Source organism: Vipera berus (assembly GCF_964194415.1).
Source record: "Vipera berus genome assembly, chromosome: 2".
Lineage (NCBI taxonomy): Eukaryota > Metazoa > Chordata > Lepidosauria > Squamata > Viperidae > Vipera > Vipera berus.
In genome coordinates this window covers 105915358-105940990 of record NC_138203.1, presented here as the reverse complement: position 1 = coordinate 105940990, position 25633 = coordinate 105915358, and the positions used below count along the sequence as shown (strand labels likewise).

Below are 25633 nucleotides of genomic sequence, written 5' to 3'. Positions count from 1 at the left end.
AAGATCTGGCAATCAGTCTTTTGGACCTTCAAAACAGAGGACTGTAAAATACAATAAGGTGCATATTGAAGTTATGAAAGATGCTAGCTACTTTTCCTTGGATTCAGTTCAACCCCACCAATCTTTTAATTTCCCAATACACAGGAGTTGCAAGTTCTCTGGCTTTTTCTGCTCCGGATGACAGAACCTCTTCCAGGTAAGATTTGTCTTCTTTTAGTCTCTTGAACTCATTCCTAACTGGTGCAAGTTTTTCGATGACGGCTTCAGCCACCACAGCCTTGTAATGGGCCGTATCCAGGCCAATACTCTGCTGTACCACTTCCTCTGTGCTGAGTCCTGTTGCAGCAGAGTGAATAGCCACAAGATTGGAGACTCCTAGGCGGTGTTCAGGATCATAGGTCACTTCAGAGGTAAAGTCTGTGACAGCCTTGCGAAATTTCAGCTTTATCTCCTCAGGACTATCGGTGATACCCACTGTGGCTAATTTATGAGAGTCTGATTTTGACATCTTCGATGTGGGATCTCTGAGGGACTTCACTTTTTTGGCTGGGGCTATAATCAGAAGAAAATAGGAAATTACAATCTGTACATACTATAGGAAAAGAGCCATTTTAGTCTAGCATAGCCCCAAATCAGAAAGAGTCTGGTAGCATCTTTTAAGACTCACCAATTTTGATTTTAAGTCACAAACTTTTCTGAGCTGCAACTCACTTCATCAGATGCAGAGTGGCTGGATGGTCGTGAGATGCAGAGAACCAAGCTACTCTCTAGATCTGACAGGCAGCCTTTTATATAGCTTTTGTGGCCTTGCAAATACTTTTCCAGTTAGAATGATGACATATGTTTGTTTCAGACTGCCAAAAAGATTCATTGTTGAATTTTATTTTCTTTGATAGTTGCCCAATCCTCATCCTCCTCCCATCCAAAACATATTGATATTATTCAACCAGCTGCTTGTTATGCTTTTTGCTATATTTCTTACTCACTTAAAAGGGCTTTGGGTACTGGAAAGAACTCCCCATATTTCTTATTGAAGTGGCGGGCTGTATCTTGAGTCAGCTCCAAGTGGAGGATTTGATCTTCTCCAACAGGAACATGTGTTGACCTTTCAAATGAAGAAGAAAACTCTGCCATCTTATCTGCTTACTTCAAATTCCTTCAGAAAACTGAAGAATGAGTGCTAACAAGAGCAATTAGATTTGCTGGTAGTTTACAGAAGCTGGAGCAGAAGGAGATTCTATTTTGTTCTCCTTCCAAACTTTCAGCAGTACTCTCCATAAGATCTGCTACAGAGAACCTCACATTTCTTAAGGTGGAGGGCAGGGGATCTGCTCCATGGATGGTTCCATTCTTTTGGGAGGAGTTGAATGCTCTCAATAACTCAGTTGCACCTTTTCTCTGACACATTATATTACAGGCATTCCATCTGCAAATAGGGAAATTATCATTCTTACTTGTAGAGAAGAATATCTGCCGCTTGAAGGACAGGATAGGTAAAGAGCCCAACTGTTCCTCCACTGGTCTGACTGGCCTTTTTAAGCTAGTGGTGGAAAAAAAACACAAACTTGATTAATCTCTTTATTATTTGATCTTGAATAAAATAGTCATAATTAGGCCAGGTTGTTTCCCCCTCCCCGCCATAAACTAAGAAATTGCTTATTTATTTATAGATCGGAAGGTCATTTACATCAGGTCATTTACAACCCCTGGTCCGTGGACTGGCACCGGTCCACAGCATGCCAGCAAGCAGGCCACACAAACAAGCAAAGCTCCATCCTTGGGATACAGGCAGTATTCAAAACTATAACCCCTCTGGTCCATGGAAAAACCTTTCTCCATGGCACCGGTCCATGGTGCCTGTTGGGGACCTGTGATATATATGATTTATAAGAATACTGTCCAAAATCAGAAGGTCATTCAAACAAATTCTTTAAAGTAAAGGAGCAGCCTACAAAAAGTACAATAAAAAAACCCGGCACATAGAGAATTTGAATATTCAGTAATCTCAGCCCCATTATCAAGGATTCCCATTTCTTCTTTATGTTTATGCACAGGCAGAAGAATGGGATACTGCAGTGAAGAATGGGCTATTGAGGCCATGGAGGAGAACCTTCCTAGACAGGTCACCTTTGTTTTTTCAATGGAACCTTACCTTCCACTGGGGAAAATGTTCCAGACGTGGGATGCCTATCAAACACCCTAAGACCCAGCCAAGTTGAGCATGTTCAGGCACCTGAAACAAATGATATACGAAAATAAGTACACTGTATTTTTATAAAAACTCAGCACCAGTTGGAAATATCCTTCCAAATATGGGCAAGGATTTTATATATTTTTCATGTATTGGGTTATTTTAGCTCCCAAAAATATATTCTACACTCAACTTGCTGGTCTGTGGTAATTATAACTTGCCTTACTTGTATATCACATCAAAAATAGTGAAAGTAATATTTGACTTTAAACCATTCATTTAGCGTCCATTTGAAGTTACAATGGCACTGAAAAACTGTCTTACAACCGGTACTCATACTTATGACTTTTACAGTATTCCCATGGTCCCATGATCAAAATTGAGGCCTCTGGCAACCAGCAAAGTCAATAAGGAAAACTGGATTAGTTTAATGGCCATATGATTTACTTAATAACTGTGGCAAAAAAATATGGATGATTGCCTTGCTTAGCAATGGAAACTGTGGTTCTATCCAACCATAATCATTAAATCAAGGACTATCTGTAGAGATACATAAGAGAAAATTAACATACAGAAGAAGGGTGCTAATAAATGCCAGCAAGTCATAGTAGTTTCTTATCTATGGAATCTGAATCTAGCCAACATTGCCCAGCTAGTCTATTCAATTTCATAAATCTTTAAACTTAAGTTTTACCACCCGCAGAATCATAGGATATCAAGTCCAACTTCCTTCTCAGTGCAGATATCCAACATAAAACACACTAAACAGAAAGCTGTCTAGTTTTACCAGAATACATCTATTAAACACGAGTCCATCACTCTGGGTAACTAGTACCATTGTCAAACTGTTGTTACTTTTAAGCTCTTAAAAGCATATGATTTTTAAACGTGCTATACATCCATTTAATTGCCATACCATTCAGATCACACTTGACTAATTTGCTAATTATCATGCCAAATGCTCTGCTGATTTAATTCATTAGTCTCTGTTTCCTCTTACAAATTTGATAATTCCTTGGGAACTTTATATTGGTCCCTAGAAAGAGGACTATCTTTCTCACCAGAATATTCTTCCCATGGATGGAAACAGCAATTTTATGGACAAGAAGTAGCTACAATCACGTGGGGGGTGGGGAGGAGGAAAGGAATAGAACAAAGTTAGTTTGGATCAGACATATTTTAGGAGTAAGATAGGGATAACATTTCTGGTAATGAAAAGAAAAAAAATCTCCTGAATCAAGTTCGTCTCTTAGTCAAACATATCCAAGACCTAGCCAAGTAGAAGTTTTGGACAGCAATAAAAAAGTGGTTTGCTTCCAAGGTGTTTTTGACTTTCTAGTCTAACCTGCAACTGTGTGGCTTTCTGATAGTCTCTGATTGTAGGTGTTTGATAAACATATTTGTGAAAAAGGTTTTAAATCGATTACAAAATGAATATGAGTCTACAATATTAATATGGGTGCAAAAAGTTACATGCCATTTTAGTGACACCAATGGAAGTAATCATTCTACTTTAAGAAAGATGTAGGCAAATTAGAACAGGTTCAGAGAGGGGTACGGGGAAAGAGCAGAGAACCAGAAATTCTAGAAATTAGAAACTAGAAATTAAGACCACTTGATTCAGAAATTCAATTTTGTTCTTAACAGCTTTTCTAATATTAGATAAGACTAATATTAAGAACCAAAAATACAGCAATCCCTATCAAATGTACAGATTTCATATCTTCCTCATATAATGTATCATTCAGATTTTGATTTGATTTTTAATAAAAGATCAAAAGGATGAGTGCAAGGGCCTCTGAGATACCATCCTAAAGGCTACAGAATTCTGTCCTCTGAGGTTAGAGAAAGAACTCCCAACCCTGAAGGGCAAAAATAAGATAAGAATTCCAATCCCATCATTCTCCAAGGCTGACTATGAAAGTAAGGCATGCCAAATTTTTCAACTTTCAATTTCCAACACATTAGGGGTGCTCAAAAGTTGTGATATGCCTTGAGGATTGTAAAGATATTTTGGTTACTTTAATATAATTTAGATGTGCTTGGTAAATAACTACTAGAAACTACCCAGCAGCCAGTCTTGCAAGAGACATATTTCCAAAAGTGCTTGAAAAGTGGGAACGAGTGAACAGTTCTTTTGTGATCCCTGTTGTAAATTCACGACTGACAATCTTGGAACAAGATCCAGGAGAGCTGGGATCAAGCCAAAAACATCTCTTGGTACAGGAAAGCTAGACGTCAAAGAGACTTTCATTGTGAAACTTGACAAACTGACATCCTCAACTGCAAGTGTCAAATTGTTCTGTGTGTCGAATTTGGCTGCCCTGCTGGCTGCAAAAAAGAAGCTCACATTAACTATACCACAGGTCTGCAACCCACGGCTCCGGAGCCACATGCGGCTCTTTCAGCCATCTCCTGCGGCTCCCAGTCCTCTGCCATGTGCAGTCCAAAAAAGAAAAAAAAAAGTGGGACTAAAAAAGTTCAATCAATTCAAATATGCAGGGTAGGTGCATATCTCGCCTTGGCTCCACTCTTCAGTCAAACCCTGTTCTGCACATGCATGCATGTACGCGCATGCGCACACATTTTTTTGCGGCTCCCAGTTTTTCCTTTTGTGAGGGAACCGGTTCCGAGTGGCTCTTTCACTGTTTCAGGTTGCTGACCCCTGAACTATACCTACCCTAAGGAGATGAAGATACCACTGAAGGAACTTGCTTTCGTTAAAGGGCAGAGAGATAAGGCTGGTTCTTTTGGATCACACAAGATTGGTTTGCCAGATGTGCCCGAGCAGAAACAACTAATCAAAAGGCAAAAGCTGCAAGACGATGAGAGACAAAGCCTTGCTAAATATAAGCAGAGAAGTATTCCAGACATTTCGATACTGACAAATGAAGTACGGTAATTATCTTATGATGAAAATGAAGGACAGACGATGGATGATGAAGAGGAAGAGGAACATGATGGAAAATATGAAGAGGCTTTAGACCAAACACACATGTCCTCTACTTCAAAAGAAAAGACAGAATACAACAATTAGAAATAATAAATGTTGCTATGCAGAGCATAAGATACGGTGTTGGTCTACATGCCACTGTTGACATTATCCCAGCTGCCTTCATAGATGCTGGCTTGATCACCAAAAAATAAGAGACTTGTAGTTGATCACAATAAAGTCAAGAGGGCCCAGGAAAAAAATTATGACTTCCCTACATCAAGAATTTGATGAGCTCTGTAAGAAGGGCAAAATAGAATGCATCTTCTTTGACGGCTGTACTAAAGTTATGCTGAAAGCAAACAATTCAGACCAGCAATTCCCCAGTAACATCAAAGAACATTATTCTGTGTGCAGTGAGCTGGGTGGAAGATATCTTTATCATTTCACTCCAGAGAAAGGCTCAAAAACAGGAAAACCTGCTCAAGTGATTGCAGATAATCTGGTGTATTTCATGAAGAAGAAAGGCATTGAAAAAAGCTTGGAACGATTCTATAAATGTTAATCTTGGCTGTGAAGGTAGTGCCATGCACTGGGTAGAGGCCAAGCTTGACCAGAAGTTGATCTGGTTGGTATGTGCACTCCACATGAATGAGTTACCCCTACAACACTTAATCACAAAATTGGATGGGAAGACCTTGTCTAACAACAAATGGGCAGGTAAAATTGGCAACATGCTAGACACTGCAACAGAACTTGACATTGATTCTTCATTCATCAGAGTTTTAATTGATGAGCCTCTCATGTCACTGAGCAACAGTGTTGTAAGGATCCCTCTACTGATCAAGATGGATATAGGATCACACAGGCAATAAGGACAGGAGAATTTCCCACAGATCTGGCTCTTCTGCAAATTGGCCCCGTAAGCCATTCACGCTGGTTGACAACTGCAAATAGGGTTTCAAAACATGGCTTTAAAGGCAAAAATGTCCAAAATGTAGGAATGATAGTGGAATACGTTGTTGGGGTGTTACTACCCTTGCTGGTTCAACATCAAATAAAACATTCCTGGATTGAAAGCCCGCATCATGTGTTGTTCCAGCTGCAGCAAGCTGCACTGCAAAAGAAGGCTGTACTTGATGCTGTTTTGCACTCAGCATGGTATGCTTTCAGTGAAATGATAATCCAGACACTCTTGTGTTCGGATGACAATCAAGAGAGAAGAGCTGATGTGCAAAAATCATTGACTTAAGGGGTGCAGAAGATTACACGCTGGGAGATTTTTCTGTACGTACAAGAAAATGCCTGAGCATCCACTCTGCTGGAGCTGATGTGACTGGTCTGAAGATGTATATGAGCCACCTTTAATGTGCAAACTGACCACAATGGAAATAAAGAAGGTTATTGATGAACCAATGGAAGTACCACAGTGGCCCTGTCATGCCTAATCAATAGAGAGATACGTGAAACATGTCACAGAGGCAGCAAGTAGTGGTATACACATGAAAAACATGAGGGTTATACCAAAGGCCAAGAAAGAAGTCAGCGGCTGATGTCAAAGAATGAAGAAGAAAACAAGACTTGATGAAACTCGCTTAAACCTTTCTGTAACTCAGATAATTGCTTTCTGATGTTAGTTTATGATTGTATGGATTATTTTTTGCTTAGCTAGATAAGATCCATGCAGAAAAAAACATTAAGTTTTGTAGCACAAGCTGTAATTTTGTGAAGATAACATTATCAGTATTTGGGTTACAAGAGACTTTTGTGGGGCATACGATCAGATATGATTTTACCAAGCTAAACATTGTGCAATTGCAAAAATAACAGCAGATTTGAATTCTTGGTGTAAAAACATATTTTTGGAATATGTTGCAAATTAATTGCAAATTAATTTTAACCCCATTCAATGACACGCCCTACTGTGAAAGAGGTTGGGCAGAGTGCAGATGAGAAGCCAGTTTAGGCTGTCTCCTTCTCCACCTAAATAAGACATTTAGAGCAAGCTTGGAGTTTAAGAGCATTTCCCAATGTGTACCTAGATTGGTCTTTGACTTTGATATACAAAGAAGACAAAACTAATATTTTATATCTTTGCTATCTTCCCTCTTATCCGAAATCACCCAGTTTAGTCTCATATTGAAACAGCCAGAATCTAGGGGAAGCTTGTGATAAGTTATCTTCTGGAAATCTTTCCTGCAGCAAAGCTGCAAATATGTAGAAGTATTATAAAGTATTATAAATTCCACTATAATTTACCGAGCTGAATTAACCGAAGATGTGATCATCCAAAATCGCATCTCCTACTGATCTCCAGAGCTCTAAGTATCAATTAGCATCTAGATCTGATTTGTAAAGTGTATTTCTATTGAATATTCTTCCTTTCTCACATTCATTTGATATTGCTATATTGCTATTTACAATATTTCAATTTTATTTGGTCAAAATATGGGGATAGTTGATTTTCTGAAATAATAAAAACAACCAACAATAACAACAATCAACTACCCTTTGGGTAAAATTAGTTTTGAGACTGTTTCTTGATTATTTGTCTTCCAGGACAAGTAACCCTGTCCTTTTTCTTTGCTGGTCAACTTTATTTGATCAATGTCTTCCCTTTAACTTTGGATTCTGACTTTAAATTCTCATATACCGTATTTTTCGGACCATAAGACGCACTTTTCCCCCCAAAAAGTGAGGGGGAAAACGAGGGTGCGTCTTATGGTCTGAAGGTGATCCGTATGGCCAGCCCCAAGTGGAAAGCAAGGGAGATTGCCAGGAGCACAAATCGGCATGTGCTGAGAAACGCCGATCTCGCACTCCTGCAATCTCCCTCGCTTAGTTTCAGCTTCCCTTGCTACAAGAGAAAGCAGGCTGAAATGGAGCGAGGGAGATTGCCAGGAACGCGATCTCGCACTGCTGCAATCTTCCTCGCTCTGAAACCGCGCGTGATCGTGTTCCTGGCAATCTCCCTCGCTCTGTTTCAGCTTGCTTTCTGCAAGAGAAAGCCGGGCTGCAGGGCCGCGTCCGTGGGTACTGCTCTAACACAGAGAGGGAAAGACAAAGAGGGAGAGAAGGAAGGAAGGAAGGAAGGAAGGAAGGAAGGAAGGAAGGAAGGAAGGAAGGAAGGAAGGAAGGAAGGAAGGAAGGAAGGAAGGACAATGGGAGAGGGAGGGAGAAAGAGAGAGAGAAAGAGAGAAAGATAGGGAGAGAGAGAAGGAAAAAGAAATAGGGAGGGAGAGAAAGAGGGAGAGAGAGGAGAAAGATAGGGAGGGAGAGAAAGAGGGAGAGAGAGAGAAGGAGAAAGAAAGGGAGAGAAATAGAGGGAGAGAGAGAAAGGGAGAGAGAGGGAGAAATGGCTTGGGTCTGGGATATCTGAGGGAACACCAGCATCAAGTTCCCACAGGGAGGGTCTTCTCAGGGTGCCGCCGGTAAAAGATTGCCGGTGGGTAACACCCAGGGGGAGGGCCTTCTCAGTGGGTGTGCCTGCCCTCTGGAACCAGCTGCCCGTGGAGCTGAGGACTGCCCCCGACCTCCGTTCATTCCGCCGGGACCTGAAGACCTGGCTCTTCGAGCTCTCTGGCACAGGCTGAGAATTTTAATTTTAATTTTAATTTTAATTTTAATTTTAATTGGGGTTTTTACTCTTTCAGGGACTGTTATAATCTTTTTAATTGTTTTTAATTTTTGTATTTCTTGTTTTAATTCCCTGTAAACCGCCCTGAGTCCTTCGGGAAAGGGCGGTATACAAATCCAATCAAATAAATAAATAAATAAATAAATAAATAAATAAATAAATAAATAAATAAATAAATAAATAAATAAATAAATAAAGGGAAAGAGAAAAATAGAGGGAGAGAGAAAGAAGGAGAAAGAAAGGGAGGGAAATAGAGGGAGAGAAAGAGGGAGAAATAGAGGGAAAGAGAAAAATAGGGAGAGAAAGAAGGAGGGAGAGAAAGAAAGAGGGAGGGGGAGAGGGAGAGAAAGACGGAGAGAGAGAAATTAAATTAGTAACATGATTGTTAAGTGAATCTGGTTTCCCCACTAACTTTGCTTCTCAGAAGGTTGCAAAAGGCGATCACATGACCCTGGAACAATGTGACCATCATAAATATGAATCGATTGCCAAGCATCCGAATGTAAATCACATGACCCTGGGGATGCTGCAATGGTCATAAGTGTGAAAAATGGTCATAAGTCACTTTTTTCAGTGCCGTCGTAACTTTGAACAGTCACTAAATAAATCGTTGTAAGTCGAGGACTACCTGTACTTTATCATTTTTTTTCCTTTTTTGGGTGTGTGTGTCAAGCTCTTGACACCTTGTTAGGTGACTGGTGGTACTCGGACGTTGCCATATCCTAAAAGTGGTACAATGGATGAAAAGGTTGAAAAGCCCTGTTTTAGTATACCGGTACTATTTGGTTCAGAATATTTTTTTTCTTGTTTTCCTGCTCTAAAAACTGGGTGCGTCTTATGGTCCGAAAAATACGGTATTCTGATAAATTCTGTTTTCTGTGGGTTACTGTTAATCTAATCTACCTTAGATAGTTTTCTAAGAAACTACATTTTTCAAATAAACTGATTGTTTTATTAATGTTGAATGATTTCACATATGTATCCCTCTGGCAGCTTTTCCAGCTTTTTCCTTTTTAACTCCGCCAATGAGATTCAGAGCCAAATAGCAGTTCCAGATCACTCAGAGCCAAACTACCAAAAATCTATGGATAATAGAAACTATGAAGCAGTTAAATCAAAGCTCTGATTATTGGTACTACGTTGCCTGATCTTATTAAAAAGACGGTTATTAACAGTCAGAAAAATAGTATGAGCTAGCGGCAGCAAATTAAAATAAAATTCTACAGCTCCGTTTTTGGAAAGAGAAACTCTTCAGCTAGAGAACCGTATTTGTGTCAATTTGAATCTGCAATCAAAAGCAGGAGCTCAAACAGTAGCTTTGTGGAACTGTGTGCAGAATCTGTCATTCTGTGTACAAGAGTATTAATGATTGGCTTCTGTCTTAAATCAGTACAGAGCTAATCATTTTGAAAAAGGAAAAAAATCTGGCATATTAATTCTAAGAAAGAGAACTATTTCATTTCTTGTAAAAATGATCGAATGAACAAAAAATATTAATACCGAATAAAGAAGATGCAACCTGACTTATCTATACACTCTACTAAACGTATTTTAGCCAGGTTGTATTAGAATGCTTTTGTTGATTAGAGTATATTTTGTCTCCCACTGGTTCTTTTCTCTCTTCTCTTCTAAGACAGTGTTAATTTCAAATCAAATATTCCAAAAGATTCTCTTCTGATATATTCTAGTTCTCTTTTGATGTTTGCCATTTCTCTTAGGAGATTCTTAATTATTTTAACTATTGCAACTGGTCTTGAGTTTTTGTTTTGTTTTGATGAAGCTGTTGGACTGCCACATTAGGGACTAGATTTATTACTGTTAGAGCTATCTCTGCTTTCTTTTGCCAAAGTCATTCTGCTTCTCTTTGCAAGTCTACATATTTTGAGATTTTCTCCAGTTCTTTTTCTTCTATTATCCCATTATTAGTACTGCCACGTCCACTGTTCAATTTATTTTGTCTTTCTTCTTCTTATTAAATAAACATTAGGACCCATTAAAATTTTGATATGTCCCAAATCAAAAAGGCTCCTCATAAAGACAGAGAGTTTGGAAAACTTTTTCACGCAAGATGTCTATTTTGCCTTGACTTGCCAAATTGCATATCTTGGAATTATGGCACTGAAAAGAAAGCACTGGGAGGCTTCGGTTTGTAGAGGCAATCAATGAACACCAGACATAAGATCAAGAGGTTCTGTGGCCACTTGGGTCAGGACAAACTAAAGCCAGAACAATAAAATTCACCCCAATGCAGGTATTTTGCAAATTATTTCACTGGCACAAAACATTCCTGTTCATTCTGTACCTATTTACTTTGGGCAGAATCCTACCATTAAATGTGGAGAATTATATGCTGGAAGCGAAGGGAAGGGAAGGGAAGGGAAGGGAAGGGAAGGGAAGGGAAGGGAAGGGAAGGGAAGGGAAGGGAAAAGGCAATAAGCAAATGAAAATATTACTATGTTATTTCAATGCAATTTGTTATATTTAACACAGAGGAAAAATACGTTGCACTTAGCTTGTGTACATACATTTCACTAAATCATGTAGTTTATTTGGTTCTGCCTTATCATATTAGAACTAAAACATGGTTCCATGTTTTATGTAAATTGAGTCCTACTGCAGCCTATTCAAAAAATTTTGGTAATACTCAGGGCTTTTTTTCTCATAGAACGCCCAGAACGGAGTGCCGGCACCTTTTTTGGATGGAACCTTGTAGGGTAGGCAAGGCGGGTTGTATGACATGTGTGAGTTCCGGCACCTTTTTCTTTTACAAAAAAAGCACTGGTAATAGTAATCACAATTTAGCACAGACTGGGTTTCAGTTTTAGTTCTCCCACCCTCAGTGTGTCTGTTCTCTTCACACATTTGAGGTTCTCATTCCTTGAACTCTGCCTGAATGGTGCAGAACCTCCTCTTTACAAATGTTACTCCAAAGTTCACAAGTAATGCACAATATTTTATTTTATTTTTTAATTTTTTATTGCTTTTATATAAACATATATTTAAACAAAAAAAACACATATAAAAAACAAGACATGACATGAACAGTACAATCAACAACAAAAATACAAAAAGAATACTTAACTTCCATTATTCCTAATCTTTCTAATCATTTTCAGGTGACTTCCTCGAATCCCCCCTATCTGCATTTCTTCGTTAATCCTCATTAGCAATGAAAGATTTATAATGAATTAAAGAAAGTTTTGAAAAATACATTTATTAAGAAACCAGAAGCCTTCTTATTGGGTATAGTCGGAAAAGAAATTCCCAAAAAAGATGTTACCTTCTTTCTGTATGCCACAACAGCGGCGAGAATTTTGATAGCTAAGAATTGGAAGACACAAGAAATACCAACGGTGGAAGAATGGCAGATGAAAATGATGGACTATATGGAACTCGCTGAACTGACAGGGAAAATCCGTGACCAGGGAGAAGAGTCGGTGGAAGAAGATTGGAAAAAATTCAAGGATTATTTGAAGAAATATTGCTATACCAACTAGTTTGAAATGGACTTGGAGGTGTTTATAGGTTGTAGTTTTAGAATTTAATGTTTAGTAGTAATGCACAATATTTTAAATTCTCCTTCCTGCCTTTGCTGCTGTTATTGTCAGCACCAATTCTTTTCCCTCCAGATCCCAGAGATGCTGATGCTATGCTAAAGCTACAACAAGCATACCATATTTTCCGGCGTATAAGACGACTTTTTAACCCATGAAAATATCTCAAAACTTGGGGGGTCGTCTTATACGCCCAGTCGTCTTATATGCCGGAAAATCAGCGAGCCCGGGAAGGCACGCCCTCCCCTCTCACTGTGGAGGAAGTAGGGCAGGCTGGCGTCTGGCGGGAGCCGGCAGGGCAGTCCTGCGCACGCGTGCGCTCCCCGGCTGTTAAGGAGCACTCCTTAGCAGCCGGGGAGTGCACGCGTGTGCAGGACTGCCCTGCCGGCTCCTGCCTGACGCTCTTCCCTCTTGAGGCAGCATCCCCGAGGACTCCTTAGGAGCCGGGGAGCGATGCTGCCTCAAGAGGGAAGAGCGTCGGGCGGGAGCCAGCAGGGCAGTCCTGCACACGTGCGCACTCCCCGGCTGCTAAGGAGTGCTCCTTAACAGTCGGGGAGCGCGCGCGTGGGCAGGACTGCCCTGCCGGCTCCCGCCAGACGCCAGCCTGCCCTGCTTCCTCCACAGTGAGAGGGGAGGGCGTGCCTTCCCGGGCTCGCTGATTTTCCGGCGTATAAGATGAAAAATCTTGAAAATCATCTCAAAAGTTGGGGGGGTCGTCTTATACGCCGGAAAATACGGTACTCTTCCTATTCCTTGTTTGGACCATTGCAATTTAACACCAGAATGGAACTCCTATTTTCTTCCTTACAGAAAATTTTCCTCTACACCGCTGTGCAAGTACTCAAACCATAAAAGTTCAGCCTCACAATAATATTTTTTCTTGTATTCTCACTTCCCGATTTAAGTCTCCAATGCAGGGCTATAAAGGAAGCAAGATGAACACTCTGATGCATAGTTACCTACTCTTTAATTCCAAAGATTCTAACTGGCCAAATTCTTTGTTAGTGAGCCCAGAAATAGCTCTCCTAAAAGACTGGTAATCTTTCCTGTCTATTTTTCATAAGAAACACCTTCTGGATTATTCAAAATTAGCATTGATTATTGATGTAGATATGTGGCTAATAGCATAAAGACATATGTACAGTATGATCCAGACTCTAGAGAAACCACGAAGAAACCTCCAGAGGAAGAGACTGACCTGGGATTGCTGGAAAAGGAAGCATCTTTGTGGGTTTATGCCACAGGCCAGGAGAACAGCAGTGATGTCTAGGATGCTTTCACGTAAAACAGCTGGCTCTCTTGGTATGGTGAGGGAGTGGAGGTCCACAATGCTGTATAATACAGAAGTACATTCTTCCTGTAGCTTCACCCAGCTTGTGATGACGCCAAAATAATTACCCAGGTGAGGAATCCCGGTTGGCTGAATTCCTGAGAATATTCTTTTCAGACCTTTGTTCTGTAAGAAAACCATAACCATAGATGTTAGCTATAGGTAAATTATCACTGATAGCTCAGATACAGTTATGCAGATTTGCTCTTCTTCCCATAAAGCTCAGATGAATCCAACAAGTTTGGGGAGCAGCACAACTTGAGGAAGGTCACAATGGCTACCCGTTAAATACCACTTTATACTAAAAGGCTACCCTCACAGTTTAAATCTAAGCTTTTCCAGCAAAGTAAGAAAAATCCCATACAGTAATTAATCCTCATATTGTCTAGTCACTGCTTTCATTTTGATCTGAAAGAAAAGTGATGAAAAAGCAAATCTCCTTTTCTCCTACTCAGATTCTTTCCTTTACATTAAGGTCGCCTAATTCTAGAGGCCATTTTTCTTTTGCTGTTTTGTGTATTATAAAAGACAATTACGGTGCTATATAAAGTAACAATGGACATATGGCTTATAAGAGAAAATGAAAATGTAGTTATGTACCAGCATTTTTTTTAGTCAAGGATTGGAGTGAAAACAAAATTCCAAGCCCTTATTGCAACAAATGTAGTCACACATAGTTTACTGCAGATTTCTGAATGTGGAGTGAAATGTGTATATTACTGTTCTAAGAAGAAACCCAGTAGAGTAGGCCTGATCCAGATGGCCAGCTTGCCCCAGTTCAAATATAGATTTCTACTCTAATTGGTTACTATACCTTACGACAGGAATGTTCCTTCCCCTCCAGTCACTGGTTGTGCCCTCAACAGCTATTCTTTCATTCCATGGAATGGTGAAAAGTTGGGCTTAATTTTATTTTTTTACAAGTTCATTGATGACACAGTGAAACGATGGACCTGACATTTTTATTTTCTTTTTACAAGCTTATTTGATGTAACAGCCAAAGGATAGATCTGTCTTTTTTTAAAAAAAAAAAGAAAGAAAGTGAAATTAACAAGAATTCTGTCAGTTAAAAGTGAAATTGTCCTTTAACTGACCAGGAGGGAGAAAAGAAGAATCCCTCAATCAGGGAAAGTAAGAAATATGGTCAGTACTGAACATCAGACCATCACTCTGCTCAAAGTGGAAGAAAGCTTGAAATCTAGAAAGGATTTTTTTAAAAAAAGACAGCTTCATTTCCATCTAGTTTACAAACAGAAGACGGGAGCTTCAGGCTGCCTTATAGAAAAGACTCAAAAACAGTATAAAAGGTCCTTTAGTTAAAGTTCTGAGAGAAAAAATAATGCAAAATTTCTAATAAATGAAATATTGATAGCCTCATCCTATCAACTAGTTATTCAATTTCTTTTTCCTGACCATCTCATTCTCTGGTTGCCTGGATGTCTTTTAACACTGCCATCCACTAATTCCTTTGAGAGAAAACCATGTTTGTGGATACTAAATGGAAAGCCTAACATATGATTGTCTAAACAGAACTGGATTATTCACTAAGCTTCGAAAAAGAACCTGGGCTATAACATGGTATTAGGCTATTTAAGGAATCAACTGAAATCATCAATCATCAGTAAGGTCTGACAGTTCCCATCTCTCAAGCTACTTCCTGGGTGGTCGCTTTAACTTTACTTTCCATATTAAATGATGATGCAAATTTCACATTCACATTAAATTATCACTTCTGCCTTAAAAAGTTATTTAATGTTGAAAAATACACAGCAAAAACTAGAAATGCACTGTAAGCTCAAAGGGGCTCTTGCTTCCAAAATCTGCATCCTGGTGCCAAGTTCACCACTTCCAGTAGTAATAGAATTTTTTAAAAAACCTCACATTCTTTTAGGTTATAGATTTGCTCTTAAAAAACTCCAGGGATTCCATTCATCCAGAAAAATTTGTTTTTACTTCTTTCTTTTTTTTTTTGAACCCATGCCATATCATAAGGTACTTTTGAAACTTAGTTCAGTTTCAAAATTTATGTGGCACAATGAAGTGTTGTTCGAGACCCCATAGCTAAATATAAGGCCCATGTTTTTCATTTTTAAAAAATTGAATCCAGGTATGTTAATAAATAAAAGTTATAATAAAAGTCACTCAGAGGTACCAGGGCAGGGAAGGTTCCTCTCCAAGACAGACTAGATAGCTAGGTGAGATAACATTATGTACGTGGATTAATATAAGCCTCAGAAGAGGGCATCTTCAATTCATGTCCTCTTTTTTATATAAAAAAGTCACTTCTGTGTTTTAACAGAAACCTGAACAGGCAGGCAGGGAAAATTGTTCATTAAACATGTAGGATAGCCACACTGTAGCACATTTTTATACATCTATTTTTAAAAAACAATAAAAAGTTTAAGGATGCATCATATTACATGCAGAATTAAAAAGCACATCTAATATACTATGACCCATTATGGATACCTCAACAATGAAGCATATTGATAATCTGGAGAGAGTTCAGAGAGAAACCAAAATGATTAGACGCCTGGGAACAACTAAGTGCTGGGAGAAAAGATTAAAACAATTACATATGTAGGGCTTAGCTAAATTACGACATTTTAGGAAGCTTGCTTTATTCCCCTCCCAGCCTCTAAGGCTGACCAGTCTCTTAGCAATCTGGGCTGTCAGAATTTGATCTATTGCACTTCAAACATCTCATATACCTCCAAATCAACTGGAAATATTTTTATTTTAAATATTTTCCATGTGCCAGTGTTCAAGGCTGGGAAGAGGTGAAAATATTACTAGACTTCTAGTAAGAATCTCATTTTCCTCCAAATTACAACTTCCCCTCAGCCCTTCTCAGAGCTTGGAACCTAAGGAACGCATTCTCCTCTCCATTCAGTATTACCCAAAGACTGCAGCATACATTTATGATAAGCATAAATGGCTTTAAGAGGCTTATTCCCCATTTCTGAGACATCTGCACCAAAGGTGTCTCTATCCAGCTTGGGTGAAGGAAACTTGTTAATAAGAGGGAATTGCAAGCAAAGCTCCATGGCTGAATTTAAAACTATTTCAGAAAAAAAAGAGAGAGGAAGAAGAAATTACTTTTGTTTTAAATTTAATTTGTTATATCACTAGATCATCTCAAAAAGGGAGGACAAGAAAAGAAAAAAATCATAGTGAAACTTTTTTTAGAAACAGATTAAATGACATACCAAGTGATTAACAGCATAGCTTTATTTACATATATTCAGGAGTTCAATTTCATTTGAATTTCACAGATTTGCAGATACAGAGGGCACCTGCAAGTCAGCCAGCCAGAATGGATGTCAATAACAATCCTAGAAGATAAATTTCAAAATGGCTCTATGGTACTACCTCCTGAGGAACAAACTTAGCTAAAAGCACAATAACTAGAATTTCAACGATTTAAGAAAGAAGAGGCACGTATTAAATTCTAAGATAATTAATACTGATTACAGAACAGTGGAGATACTGTCAAGGATATGGGCATAACAGGATAATATTTGATTTATATTACGCCTTTGAAAAAAAAGTTTCAGGCAGAATGCAACATGATCCCTCATCTCATTTCTTCCAAACAACCTCTTTTGAGGTAGTTGGCCCATAATAATCAAGGGAGCTTGTAAAGCTGAGACTAGATTTGAAGGGGGGGGGCTTTCCCCATTCCTATTCCAACACCTTCACCTGGTTTTCTATTACAAAAAGGAATAACATCTGCAGTTAAATAAATTGTCTGATATGATAGTAAAACATGAAGGGTGTATGTGGCCAACATTTTTGATAAACAAAGTGATGGGATGATGAAGTTTGTTCTTACACTGTTTGTAATGTTTTTTTCTTGAGTGCTATATAATTATTGTACACTTTTTACTTTTGATTCTTCATTAATGAAGGATTCAGGCAGCGTAAAGCATTTCATTTTACTGAGAGGAATAAAAGAGAATTCTTGAAACATGGTACGAAAGTTATACCTAGTTGATTGGTCTTTTATAAGCATTGTTCACTGTTTATCCACCCAGCAAGAGGCAGAAGGCAGCCTAGCGGGGAGTTCAGCCTGGTGTCATGAAATCATGGAGCTGGAATGTGCTTCCCTAAAATGTTGAGGTCAGGCATCAGAGCTGTATACTCAAAAGATCTGGAGTTAGTAAAAGATTAGAGAGAGAAAGAGAGAGGGGAACTCCCATTGGAGAGAAACATAAGCTGCAAGAAATTCAAATTCAGACTAGAACCATTTTTACATGGGGAAATGTCTTAATGCATTTTAGATTCTGAACAGAGTTGCTGGGTCCTTTGGTACAGAGTGGAGAGACAAACAGACAGAGCTTGTATGGATTTGCAAGAGATTAATTATTGTTCTAGCAGTTTTATATCAATACCATTCACTGCATCTCTTCACAACTTTCTATCCTTACAACCGTTTCCACAATGTCCTTATCTAGTAGATACATTGCCTTTTTTCTTTACTCTTCTCAAGTTCTCTTTCAAGTTCCCATCAACTCCATTTAACCATCACTTTCCTAGTCCTCTCTTGACCTATTCACTCTGCCTTTATGCATTTGTTTTACAATTCAGTCTTCCTACATTCTCTCCATATGACCAAATCATCTCAACATACTTTTTCCATATTGATCGTTAATTTTTATATTTAATTCCCATTCATTCCTGACATTTTACAGTGTATTCTTATTGCACCAAACACATTTCCTAAGTAATGCATTTAATTTGTATTTGTTTCTCCAGACATACCCAATTCTCACTTTATGTAACATAACATTTTATAATAAAATATTTTGACAGTCTTACAAAAAATCACCATATTGTCCACCTTTATATCAGCACCTGTATAGCTTAAAATGTCTCCATCCGTTTTTCTATCTGTATTTTATCATATTCAGCAACCAATCTTCACCTCCATATTCACTAAAAAATATTCCATATTTCAGCCTTATATACTTTATATTCTTTCTCCAAATGAACAAATATACAATAACATTTTTCACTTACATATATTTTCAATGATCTGCTGAAGAAAAAAAAATCTAATCTGCATTTTACTCATTTTATTTCTTGTTCCCCTGGACTCCAACATACATTATTTTGATTCTTTGATATATCAATTACATCTAAATCACAATAGCCTTAATTAAATAATTCTAAAAACACTTACTGAAATTATATTGTAAATATTATGTAAATGCTTTATCTGCTAGGGGTTAAAACCAGAAGAAGCATACCCACCACCCAAAGCTGCTCTATGAAGGAGATGGGTGGTCTCTAAATATGATATATAAAGAAGCATTTCTCTCTCTCTCTCTCTCTCTCTCTCTCTCTCTCTCTCTCTCTCTCTCTCTCTCTCTCTGCCTATCTATCATCTATCTATCTATCTATCTATCTATCTATCTATCTATCTATCTATCTATCTATCTATCTATCTATCATCTATCTATCTATCTATCTATCTATCTCTATCTATCTATCTATCTATCTATCTATCTATCTATCTATCTATCTATCATCTATCTATCTATCTATCTAATCAATTTGTATAGCCACCCATTTCAACAAGTAACTCTAGGCAATGAATATTAATAAAAATAAAAACTATTAAAAATATATAGCAGCCAAAAAGGTATCACAAACAACAATCACTAACCCAGGCAGGAGATTGGCTTCTTCACACACTTGGGGCCCCAAGCTTCGCCATAGAGCCATGTACATGGAGCCTTTCCTTTGAAAAGTACTTATCAAAATTCTCTATGCCATCACAATTGGCTTGCATTTTGGAATGCTATGCACCCCTAACGTGTACCTATGGAACAGAGCAGGTGAAGAAAGCTAATTCTAAATACAGGTGGTGTGTGCTTATGCATGAATGCATGGGAGTGAGGGACAACACAGGAAGAAGGGAGCGAATCACTGCTGACATCTGTGACAAAGAAGATTGATGGTTTCCCTCTCTAGTTTTCCCCACTGTGAAGGCATACAGGGGGTGGGGAAAGGGATGAAGAAGCTGCTATGAAGCTGCTATGCTGACAGTACAGCAAACTGTTTCTCTTAGACCATTTGAACACTGATTAATGAGGCGGCGGCAGCAGCCCAGGAAACAGAAAAATCCTGCTTAGACTACCCTTATTTGTCCTTAACTGTAATTGGAATCACAGAATTCCATATGGTTTTAGTGGTTTCTTGGATATGAATTTAAGCCAATAAAGGAAAGGCATATCAGATGATGGGAACTGCCTTACCTTTAATAAAGGTACATATTTTCCAAATTGTACATATTTTCCAAATCATGCTTCAAGATAACAACCAGGCTTTTAATGTTGTAATAACAATTTCAACTAAATACTATGAAAAAATCCACTTATTTAGCTGAGAGTAAGCTGAAGTTCTTTTTTGGCTGGCAAAATACCTTTGCCTTGTCATTTTTCTTTTGTTTCCTTTCAATCCTAAAAAAGGAACATTGCCTAAATAAACTATCCAAAGAATGAAAATAACGATGGAGCTTTTTATTTGTAAATTATAATGTAATCTATCCAGGAACAGATATTTTCTTGCGAGACAACATTTAAAAAATAAAAAATATACAATTTATTCAACATTATTACACATAAATAAATAAAAATAAACTAGGCATAGTAAAGTGAGGCAATTCATAATTTTTAATCCACTCTTTGAAGAGTACTATAATGCATTAAATGAGAGTTCCTTAACAGAGCCCATAGAGTAGAACAGGAAAAATGCAGTAGTTAGAAACATTTCAGTTACAAAAATTTTATTTCTTAAACATAATTAAAATTTATCTTTTTTTCTTAAATGCAGTAAGGGTGTATGCATATTAAAGATAGTATTTTGCATAACATAAGATTTAAATTTAGATAACTTCACATAAAAATATTTATATGAATACATTGTCACAAACTAGAAACTGAAGGCAAACCAAAGTCCAGAAATTTAGGATAGTCTCAATTTAATCTCTGCCAAGATTGTGAATGTGACATGTAAATCAAGAATGCTTTAGCAAGTGAAAAACTGAAGTTTAAATAATATGTCTTCTCACCAAGAGACCTACATTTATATAGATAGAGCTATTCATTATTATAGGGACGTGGTGGCTCAGTGGGTTAGGACGCTGAGCTTGTCGATCAGAAGGTCGGCAGTTTGACAGGTCGAATCCCAAGTGCCGCGTAGCAGAGTGAGTGCCTGTTACTCGTCCCAGCTTCTGCCAACCTAGCAGTTCGAAAGCACGTAAAAATGCAAGTAGAAAAATAGGGACCACTACGGTGTTCCGTGCACCTTTGGCGTCTAGTCATGCCGGCCACATGACCACGGAGAAATCCTTGGACAAGCGCTGGCTCTTCGGCTTTGAAACAGAGATGAGCACCGGCCCCTAGAGTTGGAAACGACTAGCACGCATGTGTTGGGGAACCTTTACCTTTATACATTATTATATGGCTGTGAAAGTTGGACCATAAGAAAGGCTGAGTGCCAAAGAATTGAGGGCATTGAACTATGGTGCTGGAGAAGACTCCTGCGAGTCTCTTGGACTGCAAGGTGATCAAACCGGTCAGTCCTAGAGGAGATCAACCCTGACTGCTCTTTAGAATGCCAGATCCTGAAGTTGAAACTCAAATACTTTGGCTACCTAATGAGAAGGAAGGACTCACTGGAGAAGAGCCTAATGCTGGGAAAGATTGAGGGCAATAGAAGAATGGAACAGCAGAGAATGAGGTGGCTGGATGGAGTCACTGAAGCAGTAGGTGTGAGCTTAAAGGGACTCCAGAAGATGGTAGAGAACAGGAAGGCCTGGAGGAACATTGTCCATGGGGTCACGATGGGTCGGAAACAACTTCGCAACTAACAACAATACCTTATTATAAAACATTATTTTCCACAATAATCTCAATGCAGAGGTTTCCATCTTGAACTACAATGAAGGGTTCAACAGAAACTACACCCTGAACTCCATCTGAGTGGTGCTAATAAAGTAAAAATGAAAAGTACTGACAATACAGGCATGAGTTTATTGGAATCATTATCTCTGGTCTCAATCTCATATCCTCTTGCCGCAGGACCTAGGTTTTTTTTTTATTCCAGGTCCTCATGGCATTACCTTTTGGTTTCATCTCCAGCCAACAACTGAGGCAGTTAAAAACTAACCAGCTGGGTCAATGCAGAGTATATTCGGACAGATGAGCATGGAGGTTTTAGGGCTGGATGCTCTATCTTTGATCACACCTTAATTCTGCAACATTTTGCCCAAAATATTCAATCAAGCCAGGTTCATAAGAACTCCAGAATAAAGTTTCATGGTAGCATGTGAGGCACTGTATCAACTACAATACAACTTGAAGAGGAATAAAAGATATATTTTGGTTCCCCTTCTCATCAATTTATATACCAAACTGCTTGTGACCAAAGTAAGTTAATTTGGATTGACATCCCCCAAATTTAGCCAAAAAGTCTGTTATAACACACACACTGCTAGAGAGGTTTCCTGAGGATGGACTCCAGCACAAGAAGTCCGAAAGCTCAGAAGACTAAACCTCTGGTGCTGGTGACCAACCCAGACGGGATCCTGCAACATTATCGCGGGATGCGTATATTCGCCTTCATTCATCACAACACATTGCTTTAAGATAGTGCTGAAGACCCTTATTGTTTTGAGGGAGCACTTAAGAACATATAGAATGACAGGGTTGGAAGCGACCTTGGAGGTCCTCTAATCCAACTCCCCGGTCGAGCAGTAGACCCTACATCATGCCATCTCTTTTTGAAAGCCTTCAGCTTCACTTCTAACATCTGGAGGCAAGCCATTGCACTGATTAAAAAATAAATAAATTTTAATACATCAAATAAATTAATAATGACTTAAAATAATTACATTAAAATTGAGGTCTTAAGTTTTTCCAAAGTGACCTAGGTTGCATTTCTGGTGGCTAAAAAAAATCTTTAAAAAAATATTTGGGCATGGTTTTTCATAGTTTTTCCAATTATAGCACATACCAAAACTATAAAATCCAAAATGCCCTAAAATCAGCTTTTCTAGAAGAGCACAGCATATTCCATCAGTGTTAAAATTTCATTTGACTAAGGCATATGTGCAACTTTTGTTTGATACTCAGTTGGGACCTTGTAACACCTTGGCCCCTCTGGAAAGGATTAAATCCAATTTCTTAAGAATTACTCCAAGTGACTCCATGTGTAACTAATGTGGCACTAAGGAGAGAGTGTTTACTCTGATTAAAATAGAACTGATGCATGGATTTGTATTACTGTCCACTGGTTGAAAGTTTACCCCCTACCCCCAAGCTCTTTGTTCATTATGAATGATTATGAATCAACAGGGAAAAGAACATCCCTTCAAAAATTACAATGCTGGGCCACTCTGAGAGATAGGCGGTCCAGAAATACGATAGAGACAGACAGAGAGAGCTATATTTTTCCTTCCTTCTTAGAGGGAAGATTTTAAAATGTTACAGTTCTATAAAATCTTTGCTGATGCTCCCCAGAGGAAACAAAACAGTTTCACAAATCCTGCCGTGATGCCTTTTTACACGACATGGTACACTGAATTAATTACTCCTTTTCCAAGCCATAGTTATATGTGATTGGAAAAGGGATCACTAGTTCCTTTTACTTGTCAGCTCAGAAAATATCTTTAAAACAACAAAACAACAAATTTCTTACAATTCCTATTGGTGTAGGACAATTAATTGTTTAGCAAACTTGATCATTTGGTTTTCAAAAGATGATTTGTATTTCCTTTTTTAATGCTCTTCACTATTTTCCTGATTATTTTAATAAATATGGTATCTTAGTTTGCCTTCCATGCTTCATCTTCTTACCATAAATTTAATTTAAACCCATTCTAGTGATATTTTAATTTTGTAGATTCACCTTTGTTTTTAATTTTTTTTAGTCCCATTTATATCCTGCCCTTCTCCGAAGACTCAGTGCAGCTTACAATTTAAAGCACAAATCAATGTGCTTAGCAATAGCCTTCATTCTATGTATATGCCTGCTTATTAGGCCTTTCCCCCCTCCCGGCGGCATTATTACAAAGTCAGCTTATTGCCCCCAACAATCTGGGTCCTCATTTTACCTACCTCGGAAGGATGGAAGGCTGAGTCAACCTTGAGCCTGGTGGGATGCGAACCTGCACTAATTGCAGGCAGCTGGTGTTACTTAAGGAGGCATTAGCCCACTGCTCCACCAATCTGACTCTATTGGCTGCATTTTATTATAGTATGCTTGAAATTTTGGTCTTTGACCACAAGTAAACTTCCTACTCTCCATGCTTAGAGAAGGAATATTCTACAATAATCTAATATCTCACAGTTATATAAGAACCACACAATTTTGGCTTTTAAACCTGCTACAAAGTTTGGAGCCACTTGTAAATTTTAACAAATAAGATGAAAATGGATGATTAATGGATGGAAATCTTAAACTGGATTTAATTTTCATTAAATAATCTGAAATCAAATTTAGTTTCTTCTGGCCACAGATACAATACTCTATAGTTGCTAACATAAAAAGGCCAGCCCTGATCTCAAAAAGTTGTGCATCATTATTTTATGTTAATTATTACAGAGTATTTTTATTTACCCTATAAATTCAAACCACAAAGCACTTCCTGCTGTTCTGTTCATTTTAGAGATATCCAGTTTCCTTATGCTTCCACTACTTATCAGGATATCAGGACACATATACTAATTTTACACTTTTCTCTATTATTTTCTGACTCTTACCACTCATAACATATAAAGTTGACAAATTCTGTGCAGCCATAAGCAAAATCCTGTTGGACAAGCAGAGCCAATCAAGCTTGATACAATTTATGCTCAACTATGAATATCCAGCTATTCAGTTTTACAACTTTTGCTGATAACACTTATTCTTTTAGCTTTCTAAAAAGCACAGTATATAGCAGACTTGCAACTTTATTTCTCCCTCTTTTAACTCTAAAGTTATCATTTTCTGATGCTATAATTATTAATTTCATAGTCTCATGAAAGATTGTATCATTATTATTTCAAGGTATATCAAATATTCCTGCCAGTAGAGCATTCACAGCAGCTAGTTGCCATTTTAAAAAACAGTCACAGAAGTACTTAAAATACAATACCGGCAGAAACACTAAATGAAATGGCACTGTGCATACATACAGTCATATGCAGACAGAAATGCTTTAGCATTTAATCACAACTACAAGAATTAATGTTGTTAAAGTGCTAGGCCAATCATTTTTTCTGGGGGACTAATTATTTTAAAATACCTGTACATAATAAACTAGCACAGGGGTAGGCAACCTTGGCTCTTTTATGACTCGTGGACTTCAACTCCCTGGCTCAGGAATTCTGGGAGTTGAAGTCCACGAGTCATAAAAGAGCCAAGGTTGCCTACCTCTGAACTAGCATATCAGGAAGAAGGCTAGCCTAAAATCTGTATATGTGTAAATTCCAAACACCAATTTATTTATTTATTTATTTGCTACATTTACAATCTACTTATCCCTAGGAGTTCAGGGCTCTATATATCCCACTATTTCCTTTGCACCGATATCACGGGCTGGCTTAGTCTGAGTGATGGAGATTGGCCCCCAGTAAGTACAGATGCAATAAAAAAATGAATTTTGTCGAGGTAAGTCCAACATGCTAAAGATACCCGACACCGGTTTCCACTTCTCTTGGAAAAAGACAGCAGCCGTATTACAAAAGAATTGCGGGGAGGAACTAGAATATACAAAGGGGGATGCAACCATAACTTGGCTGCCGTTCAGGCTCCGGAGCTGAATTAAATGATCCAGCGCTACGCTGTCCCGGGCGAGGCGACGAAACACTGAGTCAGAATATCATTCTCCTTGTTCGAGGATCGAATTCCCCCCGCCCTCCGGGCCAGACCTCCGCTCTACCTGCACAAGGTGGAGAGTCCGAAGAGCAGAACTGGGCGCTGCCATGTTGGAAGA

General features: G+C 38.4%; 1 protein-coding gene across 1 annotated transcript; it reads right to left on the bottom strand.

The window, feature by feature from the left end:
- Positions 1-25633, bottom strand: WARS2 (tryptophanyl tRNA synthetase 2, mitochondrial). The gene is made up of 6 exons (XM_081321593.1): positions 25580-25633; positions 13513-13770; positions 2153-2233; positions 1455-1540; positions 987-1105; positions 1-552 (listed from the first exon to the last, which is right to left on the bottom strand). Exons 1-6 carry the CDS (start codon positions 25622-25624, stop codon positions 104-106), a joined length of 1038 nt encoding a protein of 345 aa, XP_081177719.1. The 5' UTR covers positions 25625-25633; the 3' UTR covers positions 1-103.

Bases quoted from the DNA above. Each gene is read 5' to 3' on its own strand.
- WARS2 (XM_081321593.1), bottom strand. From the start codon at position 25,624: ATGGCAGCGCCCAGTTCTGCTCTTCGGACTCTCCACCTTGTGCAG. The intron at 13,771-25,579 runs GTAGAGCGGAGG...GTTTTCTTACAG, and splicing joins GGACTCTCCACCTTGTGCAG to AACAAAGGTCTGAAAAGAAT. The intron at 1,541-2,152 runs GTAAGGTTCCAT...TTCCACCACTAG, and splicing joins AACATTTTCCCCAGTGGAAG to CTTAAAAAGGCCAGTCAGAC.